Genomic DNA, 14,111 nt, shown 5'->3' with positions numbered 1-14,111 from the left:
TCAACATCGTATTTAACACATCTAGAATATGTTCTACCCCTATGGAAATGCACTGTATGCAGTTATTACATGTACACTCGATATTTGGTTTTCACAGTTTTGCCAAAACATAAATGTATCGTATACTTTCAGGTGGTATGGGTACCCTGCCGATATTAATATGGATTAATGACATTTTTATAAAAATACTTTTACCGGTTTAGAATCTTCAAATTTTAAAATATTTAACCACAATATAGGTTATAACTTATAAAAATCTTCGTAAAAATAAAATTTTAAAATCTCTACGGAATTAGAAATCATGACTAACAGATTTTTAGTGAACCCTCTGAACCATTGTGCTACGAAAAAGAGGCTGTTTATAAAACTGCATTTTATTAATAGTCTATGTCGATATATGACACGTCGCAACATGGAAGTGTTCCATACTACATTCAGTTACAAATTTATTCATGTATTTGTTACATGTAATTAGATTACATAAAGAGATAGGGAAATCTTCATCATAAAGAATTTGCTGCACTTCGCTACACCTTTTTTCATTGATATGATCGATATTCTAAGACTAAGAGTTAGCTAAGTTCAAAATTTGTCGACGCAAAGAATTGACATAATGTTAAAAAATACAAGTGGAGTAATACTTGGTAATAAATGAATGATTACCTTTTTCAAAAATACTTATCATTACGTTAACATCGGACATACCTTGTTCACACCTATCGCCTTGAAATCCAGGATCACACTCTTCACATGTGCCATTTTCCATGTGACACTTTAAGCAATTAACATCTGGACAGCAGTCAGCTCCATAGAATTTACCGACAATTGAGCATCCTGAAAAATACGTTTGATTACTGTGCGTGTGAGCAGCTAATGAAATGTACACTTTGTCAATTCGACATTCTAAACGTGTTCTTGGATTGATTATACGCAAGTACAATTTAAACATTATAATTTACGATGCCTTTATTTCCTTCTGTTCCATAGATAGATTTTTTAAAATGTCCCTTTCCATCGGAAGATCTTATTGTCATTACTTTGTTTCTTCTCCACTATTTTTTCCCTGTTACATGAACATAAAGAACACGTACCATACACCTCAACTTCACAAAGGTCAGCTTCCACAGATCTTTGATATCCGTAAGGGTAAACAAATCCTGGTACTCTCTCATTGTAGTATATGACGTACTGTCCATGCACTGGACAGGTGATGTTAAAGACGGATGGCATCGTGTCTGGTGTAAAGTTGGCGTCCTTGAAACACTGTATTCCTTGTAATCTGTCTGTTGTATTGGAGATGTACAGTGAGAATCCCAGGTATGTCAAAATATGCCCACTAATACGACCTAGTATAAACAATGAAATAATTAAATAAACTAGAACAAAGGTAATTGCAAAGCAACAAATAGCTCTTCCTTTGCAACTGTGAGTCAAACAATGTTGTTATGCATGCAAAAAGTGCACAATGAAATAATGATAACCTAGCAGTGTCCCCGTTTTACTGAAAAATAATACTTGCTCCAACTTAGGTATCAAAATAAATAATCAAATAAAATGTTTAACTATTTATAATAACTTTACTACTAGGTGTTTCATATTAAATTTACCGAAGACTTTCCCTATGAATTTTAAAATGATATGGAGCATTACCAGTCAGGAAGTATATGGTGATGTGATTGATGTTGTGGACGCTGGTTAGGTTCACCCACCAAATGGCTAATTCTCTGGCAGCTGATACAGCACATTGACCTCCATTCCATGTCAAGTCAGATTTACGTCCATCTACAGCGTTACTGGCGTCATACGTGTCGTCATCTGGCTTCCATTGGTTCTGTTGGTATGCTGGTTTGTTTAGGGCAACATTAACTGTAAGCACAAAATCAAATTTACCTTTCTTGAAGGCAATTAGAAACGATTTCAATCACATATATACTAGTAGTTCATTTAGAAAACTTTTATCCGTTGCTTACAAGAAGCAACTGGAATCCTCAATACAGGACATGGTTTCACAAAAGCATCGTAAATCCTACGTAGTACGTAAGTGGGACGTAGGTTAATTTTGGGTGTTTCACGAAAGAGACGTAAATTACGCAGCGTCGTATGTAACGTCGTAAATCTACGTCACCTCGGAAGTGGCGTAAATCTACGTTTTAGCGTCACTATCTCAATAAGACTAGTTGGTGTATATGCTGTTTGATGACGAACAGGTGCTTCAAAATGTACATGTGAACACTGTATTTTAGGGACAGACAGTCCGCGGGACCTCCCCGAATCGCAAAATTTACATCCTATTTTTCTTAATATTTCGACAGAGTCAATCTAAGGGTCTTTATTATAAATTTAATGAGCAATTTTTATAATTTTAAAATCAAAAAGGTTTATCAGAAATAAAGATCATAGCTTGTCCTTTTAAAAAAAGTTAGCTGATTTTTTTTTATTTTCATTGACAAAGTATAAGTTCATTGACAAAATTACAATGTGACAGTCCTAATTTTGACGTTTTAACTAACTAAATTGCATTGTCAGATAAATCTGCTTTCATAACATTACTTGGTTTACATTATTAAATCTTCAATTTTTGCAGACAATACATAATAGAGTTCTTCTTGACGATTTTAATTTTGTTGTACGATGATTTAAAGTCAGAATAAAGGTGTATTAACAAAATTTGCTCTGTTTTTGAAAACTTGATGAATTAACGCGTTCGTCTAATAAATATGTAATAATTCGTTAATATAGTTATTATAATATCATCTTTGTCTGCCTTTTTTGTTTGCCAGATTAGCTACTGATTCGAAATACCCGGAAGTGACACGCAATACACTAAAAGGTGGTGTCGGAAAACAAGAGGCCCATGTGCCACATCGCTCACCTGAGAAACAATAGGTATGATAAAGTCAGCTTAATGGAGTCATTATACAAACAATCTGGACAATGTACAATAATACATGTAGATCCTGTATAAATAAAATCCATTTTTCCCCCTGGATATTCTTATCTTTATAATCATTAGTCCCTTTTCTAACAGGATGATTGCCAATATTTACAAGAGCAGACCTTAATCACCGCTCCTGCACATATATAGGGACTCAACGTTACGCATGCAGGGATGACTGCACACCTACGCAACTAAACAGGTACCAACGTTTACGCAAGCAGGGAGTGCCGCACACTGCGCTAGAAAAGCCAGAACACCAGCAGGGATGACCACACACTAGTGCTCCGCTGCAACCACCACCAATGCAAGCAGGGATGACCCCACTCTTGTATTAATGCGATACAGGGCAGGGATGACCGCATACTCTGCATCGTAGGTTAGAAAACACGAAATTATATAGAGCAGGGATATACTTACACTCAATCTATCCCAATCTGTTCAAGTTTAACCCCAATCTGTTCAATTTTCACCCCAAACAGTCGCTCAATGTAACTCAATAGACATTGTCCCTTTATATGTGCCGGCCTACAATAATTCATAATATTTAAAAATTGGAAATCAAAAATAAACAAACTAATCCGTCCTAACCCAAAAATACTTATGCAGAACAACTTATATACATTGAATATTTATTATTGTATAAAAATAATCATCACAATAATTGGATAACAGTGGATGTATTAATTAAAATAATCAAAAATCAATAAATCATGGGCAATTACTCAATACAGTAATGCAAAAAGATTCTAATGAAAAAATAGCTGCCTGCTTCAATTTTATAGTCATATCACATGTTGAGTATTGCAGTTCTCAAAAAGTCCCTTTATAATTGTTTATATATGGGATATTTAGCTACATCAAACTCTGAACCTTCTTGTGAAGCCAAAGAATTGTCCTGGGGCCAAAGTCTTAACAATTACAAAGAATCATCTTGCTGATTAGTTTCTGAGAAGAAGATTCTTAAAGATTTACTCTATATATTCCTATGTAAAACTTTAACACACCCCCCCCCAATGTGGCCTCACCCTACCCCCAGGGATCATGATTTTCACAACTTTGAATCTACACTACCTGAGGATACTTCCACACAAGTTTCAGCTTTCCTGGCTGATTAGTTTCTGAGGAGAAGATTTTTAAATATTTACTCTATATATTCCTATGTAAAACTTCGACCCCCCATTGTGCCCCACCCTACCCCCAGGGATCATGATTTTCACAACTTTGAATCTACACTGCCTGAGGATGCTTACACACAAATTTCAGCTTTCCTGGCTGATTAGTTTCGGAGAAGAAGATTTTTAAAGATTTACTCTATTTATTCCTTTGTAAAACTTTAACACCCCCCCCCCCCCAATGTGGCCTCACCCTACCCCCAGGGATCATGATTTTTACAACTTTGAATTTACACTACCTGAGGATGCCTTCACACAAATTTCAGCTGTCCTGGCTGATTAGTTTCTGAGAAAAAGATTTTTAAAGATTTACTCTATATATTCCTTTGTAAAACTTCGACCCCCCATTGTGACCCCACCCTATCCCCAGGGATCATGATTTTTACAACTTTGAATTTACACTACCTGAGGATGCCTCCACACAAATTTCAGCTGTCCTGGCTGATTAGTTTCTGAGGAAAAGATTTTTAAAGATTTACTCTATATATTCCTTTGTAAAACTTCGACCCCCCATTGTGACCCCACTCTAACCCCGGGGATCATGATTTTCACAACTTTGAATCTACACTACCTGAGGATGCTTCCACACAAATTTCAGCTGTCCTGGCTGATTAGTTTCTGAGAAGAAGATTCTTAAAGATTTACTCTATATATTCCTATGTAAAACTTTAACACACCCCCCCCCCCCAATGTGGCCTCACCCTACCCCCAGGGATCATGATTTTCACAACTTTGAATCTACACTACCTGAGGATACTTCCACACAAGTTTCAGCTTTCCTGGCTGATTAGTTTCTGAGGAGAAGATTTTTAAATATTTACTCTATATATTCCTATGTAAAACTTCGACCCCCCATTGTGCCCCACCCTACCCCCAGGGATCATGATTTTCACAACTTTGAATCTACACTGCCTGAGGATGCTTACACACAAATTTCAGCTTTCCTGGCTGATTAGTTTCGGAGAAGAAGATTTTTAAAGATTTACTCTATTTATTCCTTTGTAAAACTTTAACACCCCCCCCAATGTGGCCTCACCCTACCCCCAGGGATCATGATTTTTACAACTTTGAATTTACACTACCTGAGGATGCCTTCACACAAATTTCAGCTGTCCTGGCTGATTAGTTTCTGAGAAAAAGATTTTTAAAGATTTACTCTATATATTCCTTTGTAAAACTTCGACCCCCCATTGTGACCCCACCCTACCCCCAGGGATCATGATTTTTACAACTTTGAATTTACACTAACTGAGGATGCCTCCACACAAATTTCAGCTGTCCTGGCTGATTAGTTTCTGAGGAAAAGATTTTTAAAGATTTACTCTATATATTCCTTTGTAAAACTTCGACCCCCCATTGTGACCCCACTCTAACCCCGGGGATCATGATTTTCACAACTTTGAATCTACACTACCTGAGGATGCTTCCACACAAATTTCAGCTGTCCTGGCTGATTAGTTTCTGAGAAGAAGATTTTTAAAGATTTACTCTATATATTCCTATGTAAAACTTCGACCCCCAATGTGGCCCCACCCTACACCTGGGGGTCATGATTTTCACAACTATGAATCTACACCACCTGATGATGCTTTCACACAAGTTTTAGCTTTCCTGGCTGACAAGTTTCTGAGAAGAAGATTTTTAAAGATTTACTCTATATATTCCTTTGTAAAACTTCGACCCCCCCCCCCCCCCATTGTGGCCCCACCCTACCCCCGGGGATCATGATTTTCACAATTTTGAATCTACACTACCTGAGGATGCTTCCACACAAGTGTCAGCTTTCCTGGCCTATTAGTTTCTGAGAGGAAGATTTTTTAAGATATACTCTATATATTCATATGTTAAAATTCGACCCCCCCCATTGTTGCCCAACCCTACCCCTGGGGTCATGATTTTCACAATTAAGTATCTACACTACCTGAGGATGCTTCCACACAAGTTTCAGCGTTCCTGGTCTTATGGTTCATGGGAAGAAGATTTTTGAAAATTTCTCGAAAATTTTCATAAATTCCTAATTATCTCCCTTTGCAAAAGGGCGTGATTCTTAATTTTCACAACTTTGAATCCCCTTAGGGAAAGAATGCTTTGTGCCAAGTTTGGTTGAAATTGGCCCAGTGGTTCTTGAGAAGATGTTGAAAATGTGAAAAGTTTACAGACAGACGGACAGACGGACAGACGGACAGACAGACGGACAGACGGACGACAGACAAAATGTGACAGAATAGCTCATTTGAGCTTTCAGCTCAGGTGAGCTAAAAACCCTATCAGGTTTCCTGCAATATCTTCTTTCTGTTAATACCAAACAGCTTACTGTAAACATATTTTACATATTTTACAACCCAAGTTATAAATAGGGATTCGAAATACCCAAAATTACTATATCTATCTATTTATCTATTTATCTATCTATCTATCTATTTTTTTTTCTTTTGTTACAAAATCAAATAAAATCTAACACCCCATGATCACAGTCAAAAAGAGGTCATTTCACTACAAAAAAATATGGGCTTAGCAAATGAAGTAAATTCACTAACAAACTTTAAAATAGTAAATATTTGAAGCAAATACAATCAAAATATACATCTTACCTAATGTTACATAACATTACAATGTTACATTTTGCAGAATTATTGAGTTATGCCTACAAATTGACGTATTGCTACTTGGCAACTCTATGAGATGCGTTAAACGAATTCTACAGGCGAGAACAGATATGTATCAAATCGATTAAAAAATGGTTTATTTAAAAGCAACTGATCTTTAAAAATTTAGTAAATCCCGATCCAATTAGAATTCACTTCGCATAATATATTTTTTAAAATCTTGTTTAAAATATATGACACGAAAAACTTAAGAACAATGATGGATAATATTGAAAGTGGGTTCCAGGGTTAATCCGTCCACAATTCAGGAAGATGTTGACAACATGCATATCTTCTATGTTAAAGACTACTGTAAACGTACTACATTTGGCGGTGTATTCTATTTAGCGCTTTTGGCGAAGTGCGGCCCTCCGCTAAATCAAGTACATCGTTAAGGGGGATGTCTACACCAAATAAGTGTAGGAGATTTTTGTTGCATGCATTTGTTACAAATAATAGGTAAAGTATTCAACAATAATATACTTCAAAGTACAATACTCTAATTTTAAGAGATTTTTAAAATATCAGTCCAGATAACCCCTTATATGTCAAATTTTTAAACATTTCTGTTTTAAAACTCTAATGACAGTGAAATGTTATAAAGTTTGAAAATGAAAAATAATCATGAATGAAGTTTGTATGATTTTTATTGGAATCCACATAAATATGAAACTAAAATATTTAAAAATTCTTTTAAGGCAAACTGCTGGATGGAATCCCACAAAAATCTGAAAAATTAATAGAAGCAATATTAGTTGGTTAATGAAATGAAAACAAAAATTGAATGAAATTGAAAAATTAAAAGAAATACTGAATTATTTAAAAAATCTTGGTTTGAAAGATCCTGTTTAAGAGTTGTCTTTCTTCATTTTACTTGGTCTCAAATATATTAGGACCAATTTTCTAATTTAAAAAAAAATCACGAAGAAAAATTTAAAAAGGTAAAAGTATATGCTAAAATGTAGGAATAAGGTTAGAAGTGCTTATGATAATGTTTGAATCTGAAAAAATTATATTTTTGATGAATACATTAATTTATGGGTAGCAGGGGTGATACTAAAACAAGTCCCACGGAGAAAACAAGTCCCACGTAAGTCCCACGTAAGTCCCACGGCTTACAGGGCTATATATTAATACAATAAATAATGATTATGATTAAAAATGATAAAATAATGATAAATCACAAAACAAAATATTTAAAAGCTTTAATTACGGATTCATTGGCGAAAAATCAAAGATAGATAACTCGTACGTATAATTCATACGCCAGCAGAAGAAATCTATGTATGTCCGCCGTTTAATTGATGAATACTTTAAATTTTCTCTAAAAAAATAAATTCTAATAGCAATAAAAAGTTGACTTTACGTTCATTGATCAACACAAAATTAGCAAAAATCTGGTTAGTAGACAACTCCTACGCAGAATGCATACGCCCGCCGAGAAAAGTTCACACCTGCCGCTTACCTGATGGATGATTTTAATGTTTGTCTTTTATACTTTATATTTTCTAACTTTAAAAATGATCATTTTAAACTCCTGCCGATTACCTGATGGCTAATTTTTATTAATTATACCCGCACTTTCTAAAGAAAGTTCGGGTATATTGTTGTTACCCTGTTCCGTCAGTCCGTCCGTCTGTCACGTTTTACTTTCTCAAACTGCTCTTACATCTTATAAACCAGCAAACTGAACTTTTGGAGTTTGGTTGGGGGTGTCATGTTGTTTTGCAAAAAGGTTTAAAAAATTATCTGGTAGTCCTGGGGGTCAAATAATTGGTAAAAAATGACGTGTTTTTTTTTTAACAGAAAACATTCTTCCTCGAACTCCTCCTACATTTTCAGCAGTAGACAAATCATGCATCTCGGAATATGTTTTAGGGTAAAAAAATTTAAAAAGTGTTTAATTCTTCATTAACATGAATTAAATTTTTAGATGAAAGGTATTTACAGCCTCAAAATGGTTTGTTATGAATAATATGACTGTCATTTTCAATGCAGCTTCATTAATTTTCTCCAAAATCGTTTCGGAGCGATTCTGCAATTTTTTGCTGCATTACGGGTATACGAAAGGCATTTTAACTGTTTTTAACTGAAATTGCTGAGCATCGTAATAGAACATGTTGCATTAATCAACCATTACGTAGAGGTCGTATCGTTAAATCAGACTGATACAACCGGTATGCAGAACAAAAAGCAAGTCTTCTGACAAATAGAGATTGTATTATGTCAGATTACATCGATCCAAGTAAACAGGATAAACAAAATTCAGTGTTAAAATGTTGATATTAGGCAGTTATTATTTTGAGAGGGTGATGATCTTTTCAACATGTTCAACTGAGACAGTGTTTACGAACGCAGCCATTACCAGATTTCCTTCGTTTCAGAAAACAAAGCTGAATTCATGTTATAATACCTTTATAATAGGACTTATGAAAAAAAAGGATAGTTGTTTTATAAACAACAAAACATATTTGTCAGAAAGTATGTAGTTCATATGGTTTTAATTTATCAATAAGAAAGCAGAACTTCTTTTGATACACGCCTTAATAAACATTGAAAATCAAAAGTGCAGTTTAGAATTCAACTAAGTGTTTACGAAACAAGACATCAATCAACAACATATGATACATCAATACAATGAATTGTATGTACACAACATACATATCTAATGATCGGTCGTCTTAAGAGCTATTACACTTTTCTTTACAACACTTATAATATATAAAAATTGTTAAGCTTAATTCTATCCCAAGTAATGAAGTGAATATCGATGGGATAAGCATTAAAGATTACCTTCCGGGACCTATCACAAAGGACAACTAAGAACGGCCACATTAAGCCCGGGGCTGATCAAAGCCAAAAAACCAAATATTACACAAGTCTATAGCAAAATTCTACATTGCATGATATCAATGCAACGGATGTAACCGGGCATATTTTGGCTTCAATTTTCAATGGAGAAAAAAGCACCCGGTTCAATGATTAACGTTGTTAAATGATTCAACTCAAGGACGTGGCAATATTTTTGCTTATACGTCTGGTCTGTTTTGTAAATAATAATGAATTATACTTTCACTTACAAAATCAATTTTGTTTTTCTGCATTTTATACAAGCTTCTCGAAGATAGTAACACAAATGTTTAAATGTTTACGTTATGAATGGACTATATAAATTATACGTTTTAAGAAGAGACGTAAGTCTGACTAGTTAAAGCACTGATGGCTTATAATAGTGTTTGATTAAGTGTTCAGTGTAAGACTTAGAGTACATGAGATACATAAGGATAAAGTGTTGTTCGTCTTCAATTTCATATAGATTACATGTACATATAAGTTTTAATTGAGTGACAGAAACTCTGATAATTCTGTTGCATATAGCGACCTTGCCCTATCAACGGGAATAATAAAAGTGGACTGCAAGGTTTTAATAGTCCTTTTGAGCTCGAGTTAAATATTAGCTAGGTGTAAGTTCATACGCTATGCATAGTATCTTAAAACATAACTTTTTTGTGTTTCGTAGATCTACTCGTTCATAACTGAGAGAGAGAGAGAGAGAGAGAGAGAGAGAGAGAGAGAGAGAGAGAGAAAGAGAGAGAGAGAGAGAGAGAGAGGGGCTGTTGTGTACACGGTCGTCTTCCAATATACAGGTAGCTAAAGGTTTTTTTTGCTTCTTCAGGGACAAAAAACCGTACAATGCACACAGAATATACAAGAAACTAACACGAGTATACAGGTGTATAGGTAGAGCTATCAACTGTCACCAATCATCTTTGGACATGTTACCCCCCCCCCCCCAACTAGCCCCCAAATATTATAGTCAAGGAAATAATGAGCAAGTTATTTTGTAATTAGTACATGATTTGTAGAAATAAAAATACATTAATCTACATGTCCGTGTTCAGATTATGACAATGCTCCCGCCTTTTTTTTATTACAAAACTCTGCGTTTAACTGTTTGAGGGAAAGTGAAGTAAATGATTTTGAGAAAAACATCTGCACATGTCAAATATACTTTGAAGAATCAAAAATGTTTATTAATGCGAGCATTATATATTCTTGACTTTTTATTTATCTAATGTAAACCATTTCTCGACCTTCGATTCATTCTGTTCAGTGTGATTCATTAAAACTGTCGGAATGACATTTTCTCCCAAACATTTAGAATGTGTATGTTGCAGTGACTCACTTACCGACTCGCGACAAAAATACATGTAACAAAATATGTCAGAGACATAAATGTTATTTATGTCTCTGAATATGCCTATCAGTTTGAAAATGAATGAAATATTGGCACAGATTTGTTGTGCATGTCCTATAGATATTTATTTAATTTCCTAAACATTCAATCCCGTTTGCTTGATAGTTTTCTCTATATTTTAATTTTATTGAAAAAATACATGTTCTAGAACAGTTAAACGCAGGTTCAACCACATATAAGTATTTTTTTCTCTCGATGTTTGTATTTTTTTTTTCCGTTCATGAAGAGAGAAAGAAAGAGAGAGAGATGGATGGAGAAGACGGAGAAAGAGATGAAGTGAAAGAAGGAGGGAAGACAAAGAAAGAGGGAAAGAGAAATTTAATTAGAGATGAATGTTTATAGATATACATAACGGTGGTATTTGTATACATCTACGCCTGTATGATTCTAGCAGTTACTAGTATTATGAAAAAATCGATTAATTAAGAAAAATAGAAAGTTACTTTCTGTTTCTGTTTTTTGAAACACGATTTTTCATCCATTATGCAGACTTACGTGGGACTTGTTTTAGTATCAGCGTTAATTTATATTTAACTCTTTAAAACAAAATGTTAGTAGTTACATTGTCCTTTACTTTTTATATACAATACAAATTATAAACAACCATATGCATATTTATACATACATTAGATGTCCATAGTGATACACATGTACGTGTGGTATTTAAAAACATCCTCTTTTTTCAAGATTCTGTCGTTCCCTCATTTGGCTTGCAAATCCGGCTTCCACTGCTATTGCTAACCTACCTAGCTATATCTATTTTAATTAAAATACATTAGTTAAGTTTCAAACTTTCAATGCAAGTCTTATACTACAAATGCTTTAAATTTGGGAAGTTGGAATCAATTAATACAAGAGATGGTACTACGGAACTTTAGTTTTAACGCTGTGCCGGATAATTATGCCAATGCCAAGGTGGCATTTTTGCACCCGCTTAAGATGCAGTTTCGTTAAAATATATATATACCAAATGATAGACCATTGTCTAGAGAGTATATAACCACTTTTATTTTTAGTGTATTACACCTGACAGGTGAGATATTTACCTTTAAAAATTAATATCCCATAGGAAAATGATAATTCCCATAGGAGAAACGATTCTCCTACAGGAAATATTGACAATCCTATAGGATTTTCAAGTATCCTATAGGAATTATATTTCCTATGGGAGAAAGCTATTTCCTGTAGGAATTTGACTCAGACAGGTATTTTATCAAATCCAATCGGAATTGAAATTCTTATAGGAAGTTCTTGTATTCCGATAGTAATTTTCAAATTTCCTATAGGAGTATTGATTTTCTTAAGGGAAAAATTATTTTCCTGTAGGAATTTAGTTTTGAAAGGTAAATATCTCACCTGACAGGTGAGATACAATGATAACAAAGGTGGTTTCAAACTCTTTAAGCAATGGTCTATCATATGGCATATTTGAATTTTTTAATATATGTAGCTTAGACGGGTGCAAAAATGCCACCTTGGCACTGGCATAATTATCCGGCACAGTGTTTTTATATTAATCATGCATATAGGGTTCAAGTGAAAATTATCTGCTCACCTTTATCGATAATCCGTCACATATTTATGATCGTCTGTTGCAGATGACATGACAAATATGTATTGCCAATAGCAGGGAAACAGTATATTATTTCGATTTCACGTTTTGTCTACATAACAGCTGATAATCAATGTTAATTGAAAGCTTTATTCACGAAGGGAATTGACATATTTTCTAAGCGTTTTGGTGATTTCATTCTTATCTCATATCCCTCGTTAGAAGAGTTCAATTGATCGGTGTATAGCTATTTTGTACCACGACATAATGCTATCAATCCGGAACAAATTGGCGTTTCAAACGGATGTCAGACATATTGTGACGATGTAGCCTGCCACCTTAAATACGAAATTTCGGTGTCATGTAAATTTTGTGTTCACTGCCACCCAATAAATTCAAAATTAACAACATGACAAATAATGATTTGAAACGTAAAGCTGCTTTACATAAGAATCATGATCAATTTACACAAAGTATCTTCTACAGAAATACGTCCCAATAACAATATCTATAAAATGCATTCGCTTAATAAATGGCATAAAAAACGACTCCACAAAGATAGAAATGCCCATCACACAATCAAATTATTAATGTTTCTCAAAACAATTAATTTTTTCACTAGTAAATTCACCAAAATTAGGAACTTCTTTCGGAATAATTATTGATAAAACTTTTAAAAGGATTTTTACAATAAGAAATACCCGCATATCAATATATTGAGATAAGGAAAATGAAAGTTGTAGATAGTCTCTAACACATTTTTAAAACATTTTGTTTTATATGATATATGGATTCACATACTGTACTTACCATAAGCGCTTGAAATTGCAAACAATCCGACGCATAAGCATATGATGTACATATTAGTTATAACTCTAACCCATGGAACGAAGCTGCACCCAACATTAAGAACAGGTTGGAGATGGTACATACAAGAAGACAAGACACTTAAGATTAGCAAGGAAAAGTGTTTTCCTTATAAGAAAAAAAGCAATGTAAAGTTTACTTCCTCGTTATGTTTGGTATTTTAAAGGAAGAAACAGAAAAAAAGAAATAAATGATGAATGAATAATTCTTTTATTTTCATGCAAATAATTTTAGGTTTAGGAAATATAACATGTTTTCGTTACAATTACGAAGAAATTAAACAATTGTATGACTTTTTATTGGGTTCCGCCATCTTGGTATGCATTTTTGACCTTTTTAAAAAAAAATATTTTTGTTTATATCTTTTCCAAAAATCTTAGTAAAACATCCAAAATCCGAAATCTATTTTAACGCAGAATGTTAAATTAATGTAACTACACTATCGTTCTCAAAGATGAATAAATTCGGTTGTCAATCTAGCAAAAATATGCTATTATTTTTTGTTTTGGGGTAATTTTCTACAATTTTGTAAATCTCATGGTTCTTTTAAAATTGTAACAAAAAATGATATCATATCAGAAATCACACAAACTAGAGGAAAAACACACACATTTCATTTTATCGGGCTGCAGCCATATTTGAAACACCAAATAGAGTCTTCGACATTACACACAGTATT

General features: G+C 33.8%; 1 protein-coding gene across 1 annotated transcript; it reads right to left on the bottom strand.

The window, feature by feature from the left end:
- Positions 1 to 353: 353 nt before the first annotated feature.
- LOC128190120 (uncharacterized) lies at positions 354 to 13,506 on the bottom strand. Its single transcript, XM_052862031.1, has 4 exons — positions 13,376 to 13,506; positions 1,651 to 1,866; positions 1,092 to 1,346; positions 354 to 834 (listed from the first exon to the last, which is right to left on the bottom strand). The coding sequence occupies exons 1-4, from the start codon at positions 13,494 to 13,496 to the stop codon at positions 617 to 619; spliced, it is 810 nt and encodes a 269-aa protein (XP_052717991.1). The 5' UTR covers positions 13,497 to 13,506; the 3' UTR covers positions 354 to 616.
- Positions 13,507 to 14,111: the final 605 nt, after the last annotated feature.

This window comes from Crassostrea angulata, chromosome 6 (assembly GCF_025612915.1).
Source record: "Crassostrea angulata isolate pt1a10 chromosome 6, ASM2561291v2, whole genome shotgun sequence".
In the NCBI taxonomy this organism is placed as follows: domain Eukaryota; kingdom Metazoa; phylum Mollusca; class Bivalvia; order Ostreida; family Ostreidae; genus Magallana; species Magallana angulata.
Note: the sequence above shows the minus strand (reverse complement) of the source record. Positions and strands in the feature narration are given on the sequence as shown.

Coding starts and splice junctions, on each gene's coding strand:
- LOC128190120 (XM_052862031.1), bottom strand. CDS start 13,496: ATGTACCATCTCCAACCTGTTCTTAATGTTGGGTGCAGCTTCGTTCCA. Junction 1,867..13,375: donor TGCAATTTCAAGCGCTTATG/GTAAGTACAGTA, acceptor TTGTGCTTACAG/TTAATGTTGCCCTAAACAAA. Junction 835..1,091: donor TTGTGAAGTTGAGGTGTATG/GTACGTGTTCTT, acceptor CGTATTTTTCAG/GATGCTCAATTGTCGGTAAA.